At 37.2% G+C, this 9,205-nt stretch overlaps 1 protein-coding gene across 4 annotated transcripts in view; it reads right to left on the reverse strand.

Moving 5' to 3' along the window:
- fgf13 (fibroblast growth factor 13) overlaps window positions 1–9,205 on the reverse strand; it is a 120,545-nt gene that overhangs the window by 17,293 nt on the left and 94,047 nt on the right. For all 4 annotated transcript variants that reach the window (XM_015381977.1, XM_015381975.1, XM_015381978.1 and 1 more), the window contains one exon: window positions 445–548. In XM_015381977.1, the coding sequence (XP_015237463.1) occupies window positions 445–548 (104 nt within the window). The remainder of the gene's footprint in view (window positions 1–444; window positions 549–9,205) is intronic.

Here is a 9,205-nt window from a genome sequence, read left to right on the forward strand (position 1 = left end):
CCGAGCTTTTCACCCTATCTCTAAGGGAGACCCCAGCCACCCTATGGAGGAAACCCATTTCGGCCGCTTGTATCCGCGTATGGCTGGTCTGTGATTGCTAAATGACATGGCCAGCGAGCCCATCGGTTGTCTTAGTTACTACGATTTCACAGTAGTACAGTAGTAGACAGAAATATCACTTCAACTGTAACAAATATACTCACAACGTTGCACATTTAATCAAACACGAACAGAGGAAGAGGTGGTAGTGACCACCATTAGGGATCTTGCCACTTGGTTGGCTTTTACAATGGTTTTGAGTGGGTTATTTACCAACAAAATTGTCAGTTATTCTTTTATTAGGCATTTAGTATGAACACAGGTAGACCTAAAACCCTCCTGGCTAACAAACACATCCATATACAGTATGAAAAGATTCATACCGACACAGAATAAGACACCTACCGATGTGTATAGGAAGCCTTCGCTATTCATCGCCAAATAGAGCTTGGTCTGAACCCCTTGGATGGCCACCACTCGCAGTCCCACTGGAATGAGGTTGAACATGGCTGAAAAAGAGAAACACGTTAATTACTCACAGGAAAATATCTAGTTTTTAAAGCTCTTTTATCATTAATTGTGATAGTTTGTTTGTGTTGTTTTGCATTTTTAAACAATTAATAATTTTAGGGGCTACAATGATTAGTCACTTTAGTGGACAACAAAAGTTAAGTTTTAATAGATCAAGGCATCATTCAAACAAATATAAACATTGGATTTGTCACAAAATGTCTTTTTCATTAGCAGTTAAAATCAAATGCAGTTCATTAAGGTGGCTGCAGATGGCAGTATTGCCTCTGTTCCCTGTGAGCAAGAACACCCTATCATGTGATTCGCTGTGGCTCACTGAGCAATAATTGTCAAAAAAATGGGAGTGCATTCTTATTTTTTTTAAGACACAAAGTAGATTTTTTAAATGATTTTGAATGACACGGGCACAGAAACATAAATATATTAAGATATGGCTTTAACCATTCAGTTAAGCCCATGTCACACCTTGACGATTTAGCCAGTGTATGCCTGACATCCTAGAATTTTCTAAAATGCTGGTATATCCTAAACTTTCTATGTATTTTTAAAATTTTCGGCATATAGATAGAGTATTCATAATAATTCCAGAATTTATGTCCAACGACAGCCTAACTTAACATATCGCACGGCAGCGTAATGCCCATGAAATGTCAGAAGTCAGCGTCCTGAGGAGGGCCCGTTGGAGCCCTGCCTGCATAAAAAGAAGACAAGGCCACAAGAAGAAGATTCCAATAAACACCATTATACAGTAGGTGTAAGTTAAGAGGGTCTGACCACATATATTGATCGCATATCAAATACGTTGATATGCGTTGAAGATACGTTCTTAAAATAAGTTATGCACAAGTTACTCATAGGTTATGGATAAGCTGGACAACACGACTTATGACTTACTCACGTTTAACGATCAAATAACTTACCTGTAACTTATGGCCCACGTATGAGCAAAAGCTGGCATACATGAAGACGTACTTGCCGTATGTCGACATGTGTCAGCGTGCTTCAGCTTGCTCATAACTTATACAAAACTGACCTGTAAATTATCCAATGTATGCCAGTGTTTTTGCCAGTTTTTTCATACATCAGGCATACGCTGGCTAAATCGTCAAGGTGTGACAGGGGCTTTAGGAGGTTTGAGGTTTACCTACTGTTCAAACACTCAAGCTTCTACAAACCTCCCCCAGAACAAGACAGTATCAAAAGACACTCCTACAGTGGTTTGCTTTTAACCCCCACGGTCCCTTGAGTACAAGCAGCTGTTTCTATGTTTTTTCTGTGTCTTTTTTTCTGTGAGGCTCTGGGAGGTTCACATCAGAGAAACACCATCATGGGGTCACATCCAGGGACCAGATGCTGAAAAATGACCAGAGGCTTACTGGGCTAAATGGTTTACATTCAGAAACAAATTGATGCAAGACAGACAGTTTGCAACATTTCTCTTCCTTTTGAGGAACTTCAGGAACTTTTAGATGTTTGCAGAAGCTTGAAAGGCCGGGGAACATCCCAATTAGCTCCCAAAAAAGCTATTTTGTTTCCAAATTCTTCAGGATAAACATTGATTCTCACATAAAATAAAATCCATGTTACACTGTGATATATTTGTATCATCTTATTGATTATGGTTTTCTACCATGCTTTTCCTTCTTCTTTGTACAAAGTGGCTTAGTTTAGTTTACTTTCACTAATTTGGTCAAGTTTTTAACTGAAATATGTTTGACTTGGAGCTGAATGATTTATGTTAATAAACTAATTTTTAATGGAAGTTTTAGTGAATTTATTCTATATATATGCAGAATTATCTGCTTGACCATGATTTTAGTTCAATTCCCACTTTCAATTGTTGTTCCATCCGTCATTTGTGAACACACTGCCAGTAATGTAATGACGTATGTTCACAACGAATATATAACAGTCCAAATAATATCAGATTAAATAACATATTTACCATCCCTACTGGGGTGGACAATAAATATAATAAAGTTGTTCAACAATGCAACGTGGACATTAAACAGGGCAATTTCGTCAAAACTTTAAAATTTATTGTTTGTTTTAAAGTCCCACCGGTAAAATGTTTACCAGCAGGTGAAGCCATTGCGCGCAGCTCCAAGCTGACACCAAAAGTTCCAAACCCCACAGCTCTGGAACTGTTATAGCTAGAGGTCTGATTTTTTTTGCAATGGTGGTTGACATGATGTAGAACAAATACAATACAATAAAACCTGCTTTTTTTTTCTCTCAAAAATGTCTTTATTACTGCTGTTCAAAAAATACCCTTCATTCCCGAGAAAAAGAACAACTTTGAGTCATGTATGAACTGATGCAGCTTGGTCTGTGTTATAGTCACCCAATTTGAATTTATATATTCAGAAACTAGAGGGTGTTAGCTTTCAAATAATGTATTGAACATGTAATATAGGTTTACAGTCCCTAAGTTATTTGCTTTTTCTTTTGAGTATGCAAAATAGGCAAGGATTACCCAAAATGAGGTGGATGTTAAGAGGTTAATTTGTCACTGAGATTAATGGTTAAGATTAATGTAAATAGACAATAAAGGGACATTGAAAGGTGTGCAGTCTAAAGCAAATGAGTCAAAATATTTTTAGATGCATCTGAAGTGTATTTTAACAACCGAATAATGATGAAAGAGATTTAAAAATAATCATAAAATAATAGAACAATAACTGTTAACATAATCATTAGGTACAGCCCTCATACTTATTATGATCTTTTTTACACAATAACACAAACAAAGAAACTCTCCCCACTGGCCAAAACCATATTTGTACTCCAAGCAAACATTCATATCACACAAATTAAATATCAGATAAGTCTCTGATATCGGAGAATTGTCCCTCTGAGACCTGAATTACTTTAAACTTATGCTAAACGCCACAGGTAAATGCATGGCAAGCTTTGAAAACCACTTAAATATAATAATTTCTTTGTGTTTTCAAACAAAGCCACTGCAATATTCTTTGCGACTGCTTCAACATTTACACAGACAACAATCACTCATGGATTGACCACAGGCAAATAAACATAAACTTGTCTGTGATTAGTAAGCTGGATATTGGTTTAGTGTCTGAATGGGCCAGCAGCAACCCATCTGGCCACTGAGGTATATCCCTACCTAATTAATATCCGCCTGTTCAGGGCTATGTGTCTGTTTGTACTTAATCACTAACTCATATGGAAGCCAAAGGCTTTGTAAATCAATGTTCACATAAAAGGCTGCAAAGGACCTATCTTTTAGACAAACAAACTTTGCTTTATGGTGACCCTCTTATTTAATGACTTGTTAATGAAAAGCTGTGATAGTTTTACTATACTGGGTGTGGAGAAAATACAAGAATATCTAAGGACCTCTGGGTAGGGAAATTAAGCTACTCACATCCTTGTAAAAGTGAAGCTCTGATTCAGGGTATCATCACTATAAATATCTCAAACACTTTAGAGTGAAGTGCACTAAAGAGACTTTTTAAAGGGTCGTTTTATTTGCACTCAGTGTCTGACTGCAGCAGACATCCATTTCTGCTTGCTTTACAAAAGCGTTAGAAAGACAAACGCTTGATGTGTTTAGTTTATAGCAGCTTTGTAAGGTTAATTCTGTTTCGGAGAGAAATGCATCCATTACAATCAAAGTCACAATAAGCTAAATTCTTCAGTATAATTTTTTTTCTTGACTGTATTTAGTTTTATATGATAAAATTTGAATCTACAAATCTATATTGTTAATTTGTCTTTTTCACAACCTCAGTATTAAAGAGAATGTATAGTAAATCCCTTGAGTGATTTAGTAACAGATGCATGAATATGGAGCGGAAAAAAAAAACAGGTCAATATTCAGAAATATGCACATATGATTTGCACATGCACACAAAAAGAATCAAACATGTACAGCACGAGATGCACACATTCAAAGAACAAGTCACCACTGCCCTGTAGAATACATATATGCCTGTTGTTGCAGGGAGTCATGAAAATTCCACCTGCATGCACCCAAAACTACATACAAATAGCACTGTATGAAGGGGCTCATACAGCTTAGTAGGTAATTATTGCCCACATGAGATACGTTCTTGTGATTGGCTAAAACAAGACAGCTATTTGATTGGTTGCCAGCCATTTTCCGTTTAAATAATTATTTGTGTATCCAGTAAAGTCAGGGAGTTCTTAAGATCCATACACAAATCTGGTTTCTTATTCTAATATTAGAATGGGAAGAGCACATCCCCAAATTTTTACCAAAAAGTTAAAAGTTTTAATTTCTCAAAATGTCTGTTAGAGTGTACTGTTTATGTATACTGGACCAAAGTGGCTATATAATTGGAAAACCTTTTGTTAATACCAGTATTTGTTCTGCAACATCAGCAACAGTAGGTGGTCTGTCGAACTACACCCTTTTCTCTCTTGATAAATACTGGCATGTGTAGACTGGAAGCCCATTACAAGAGGTTGGTGTAGTGTTAGTGGTTAGATCACCTTTCAGTTATGATAAAGTTGTAACTGATCCATTTATATAACTTGTATTGTTTTTTTCCTGTGAATGTAGAAAGACTAGGGTGTTCAGTGGGGGTTTAAAGCTACCTTCCTCTGCTTGTCATGTTTTACTTGTAGTATTTTTCCTCATTATATATGCACCTTCCTGATATAGCATGACTAAAATCAGATTTCTCTCTTGATGCCTCCAACATGATCAGCCTTAACATCTAGAATCTATTTCATTTCAGAGAGATTATCAGTGAGTGCACTGATGGAGATTTTCAAGAGGGAGAAAACTCAATTACTCTTTGGCTCCTTTAAACGCCTGAGCACCCTAGAGAAAGTAACAGGGCTGGCATCAACACATTGACAGCCTGCTGCACAGCCACCGGAAATGGAGAGAATAAGAGAGAGACTGAGAGACAGCTTGTATTATTATCTCTATTCCATATTTTCATACCAACAGTCAATGCAGGGTGTAAAGTCAACCTACAAAAGGGTGGTACCCCACCTTTCACCCATAGACTGCTGGTGATATACGGTGGCAGAGGTGGTGTAAGGTGCAAAACAAATGCCACAACGCGAAAATAAAAGTCACAACAGAAACCAGAAAGCCACAACACAAAAAGAAAAACTGGAACACAAAAACAATAGCTGTAAAACAAAAACATAAGTCATTACGGGAAATACAAAGCCACAAAGGAAGACACACCACATACAACAGAAGCAACAGTGCCTGCTGCTCATCTTCCAATTAAAGATCCAAAGATCATAGTTATTGGCAGCATCACTTGCCACGTAATGAGTGATCGTTACAGTCTATAGACATGTGGCTGTTTTATTTCTATTGTGGCTTTTGTTTTTGACCTAACACCTCTTGGCCACTGTAGAGATAAGCATCAGCCCCACCAAGATCCTGAAAGTGGGATAAGATGGATGGATGGATGGATGGATGGATGGATGGATGGATGGATGGATGGATGGATGGACGGACGGACGGACGGACGGACGGACGGACGGACGGACAGACGGATGTGGAACCTGAGCAGGCCATAAATGCTGCGCTTACTGTATGTCCAAACCAGTAGAAAAGAAAAGGACTATTGAAATGTCAATTGGTCCCGCCATTACAGTCTATAGAAGGGAACTTTAAAGTGCGGTAATTGCAAGCAGATCAATGCATCTTTTTCTGTGGCCATCTTTTTCTTTGCTGGCTTTGCATTTACCCTGGAAAATGACAAGTGCTACATACTGTAGTAAATCCTCTCCTTAAAAGTATTTTAAAGCATATAAATAATATTAAAATGTATTTATCTATATTATTTTTTCATTTTTCTAGTTTTATCCAGGATTGTTAAATATTCTTCCAATAAAAATATTTATTATATTTAATAATTGTTAATAATTATTTACTAAATTGTATTAATTCAACCTGCTGGACACTGAAAAGATTTAATTTCCCCCTATGAGGAGGAAAAAAATGAATCTTTAATCAGCAAGTCTAATAACAATATGATAAATAAGGAAAGTATGTGATCATTTACTCCACTGCTTATGTAACACTCTTCCATTTTAGGAGTTCTCCCTGGCCATGGAGGGATCATTAGCTAGCAGCTTGTCTTTGAAATGAAGTATTCACCTATCAGAACAATAGCTTTTGCACTCACCATCACTTTGATTCAGGGGATCAAAGTTACAAGGATGAATTCATAAAATTTTTGACGTTCCGCTGTAAAGCAAATTTTGCTTTGTTTCAAAAGTGTTTCTGCAAAAGTGGTTTGTTTAGTTGTGATGCAAAGCAAGAATCTAAGTCAAGGGAGAAATATATAAGCATTTATCCAGCTTAGATTGTTTTGTTTGTATCTCCTCCCCTTCTCGTAAAGATGCTAGAGAAACAACAAACCTGTTGTAACCTCAGTCAAACAAGCCAGAATCTGTCAGCAAAGTTGACTAAAGGAGCAGAAATGAAATCCTTTCTTGTGTGCATCTGTGTGTCTATGTGTATATGCCCACATTTGAGGAGGTCCTCTCCCACCATCACAAGACACCACCAGCTCCAGGAGGACTGCACTCTCCGTCACCATGGAGACAAGCGCACCCAGTGCCTAACAACGCTATTTTTGGAGCAGCGCAAAGAGCTTCACTCCTTCTCCTCATGTTCTGTAGCCCTCTTTAATTTTCTTTTTAAAAACTACTTTGGTGCTGATCCGGGCCAGTTATTACGCAACTTAATAGAAATCGGAGACCAAGCAGATCTAAGGTAGACCATGTTCATTAGATAAGTAGTATCTAATAAATATGTATATGTAAGCATAAAGCATTGAAACATCATTTTTTCTATCTTGATGCCAACTTTTGCTTAGTTGTCCTCGGCGATATCTTTAGTGCCCTTATTGTCATTAAAACAATCTGGTTAGCACATACTCCTAACTGAGTGTTACATCAAATATCTTTGTTTAACCAAAATATTATCTTGGACAAAACTTATTAAATTAAGTCACTGCTGACTACTGTACTTTCCCAGCATGCAATACGTTTTGTACTTTTTAATTTGGAGGTGATCCATTTCTGCTGCATTGTTATCAGACAAGTGGCTTTCCTGTTTTTTTCCTCCACTCATCTCCTGTTTCAACTATTAAACAAAGAGCTTGTGGGTGTTGCAGCTACAGCAGGAATGAATCAGTGCATAGTATAAGACAAATCTTTCTCTAACTGTCTTTCACACTGAGTGTAGAAGAGGAAGACGGTTGTGACATGTGCTAAAGTTTGAAAAAGAGTGATTAATCAGAGGAAATTATAGCGCTTCTCAGTAATGAGCCACTTGAAGTGTTGAGAGAAACTTTTGTTTGCTCTGTATAATGACCCATTTACTGAGGTTGAATGCTGTTAAATATAACCAAACACACAAAAAAGCTACAGCTAGAGCCAGAATTCATGGTACAATTTAATAAGTTGTTGAAAAGTGTAATGGTGTGTTCACACCAAAAGTGTTTTGAGTATCAAAAAGGCATCCAACGCCTCAACTTGGATGATTGGGCACATTGAAGACAGTTGTGCGTCAACACAGTGTGTACAGATATGTGTGACTTTGTCAGTCCCTTGTGTGCAATGACAGATACAATTGATAGAGTAGCTTGGCTTTATTTGCTGATATGAGTGGAAGAAAAGTAGCTTTAAGCTGTTTTACAATTGAAAAAGTACACCATAAAACACCGGCCATGCAGTTATTTAATCAGAATTAGGATCCTTCTTTTAAATATTCTGCATTTACCATTATATTTATAGTTGCCTTTTCTAACCAAAAGTTTTTATTGATCAGTTTTTCTATGTTCTTTTTTATATGTCTGCTTATGTCTCCTTTAATCCCCAGCCAAAGACAGCTCACACTGAGCCTTGTTCTGCTGGAGGTTTCTTCCAGTTAAAAGGGAGCTTTCCTCCACATTGTCGCTGCATGCATGCTTGGTGTGAGGGATTGCTATTAACTGATTGAATTGTCTCTGTAAAGTGCCTTAAAATGACCTGTTGTGAATTGGTGCAAAAAATAAACTGAATTGGTTTGAATAATTGAGCTGAGTTGTAGCATTCGCACCCCAGAGACAGTTCCCTCAAACCAACCAAGCCCTCAGGGGTTTTCTGGCACCGTTTGCAGTGGTGGCAAAAAGCATTTTTTTGGCATATGCTAAAAACCTCAAGTACTAGAACATAAGATCAAATGTTTTTCATATTTGATCTTATAGACACCATAGATTTTGAATGTGAACTTTTTGCCTCCGACACTTAAAATGTGTTTGTTGTAATCACACCATGACAATTACAGGTTAGTCTGTGAAGGATTAAATTGAAAAGATGCACTGATCAGGCTTTTGCTGGACAATACAGATTTCCAGGTGTTCCATTTTTTTCCCAATGGTCTATAACCAAAATTAACTAAATATACAGCATGCTCCGTCATAACATCAGTAATGCCACTTGATCAGACATATTTTAGGTTCCCTAATGTAGAATTTAAAGCAGTTCTAAATAACCTTCAGGTTTAGTTTATTTTAGCTCACCCCCCCCAGCAAACAAAAGCTGTATTGTTTTGCCTGAAGTGAGAAAGCATTTCCCATGAGGACCAACATGGTAAAGATCATAGTGTGGTAAAATTCTGATG

The sequence above is a fragment of the Cyprinodon variegatus genome, unplaced genomic scaffold (genome assembly GCF_000732505.1).
Source record: "Cyprinodon variegatus isolate N-32 unplaced genomic scaffold, C_variegatus-1.0 Scaffold245, whole genome shotgun sequence".
Lineage (NCBI taxonomy): Eukaryota > Metazoa > Chordata > Actinopteri > Cyprinodontiformes > Cyprinodontidae > Cyprinodon > Cyprinodon variegatus.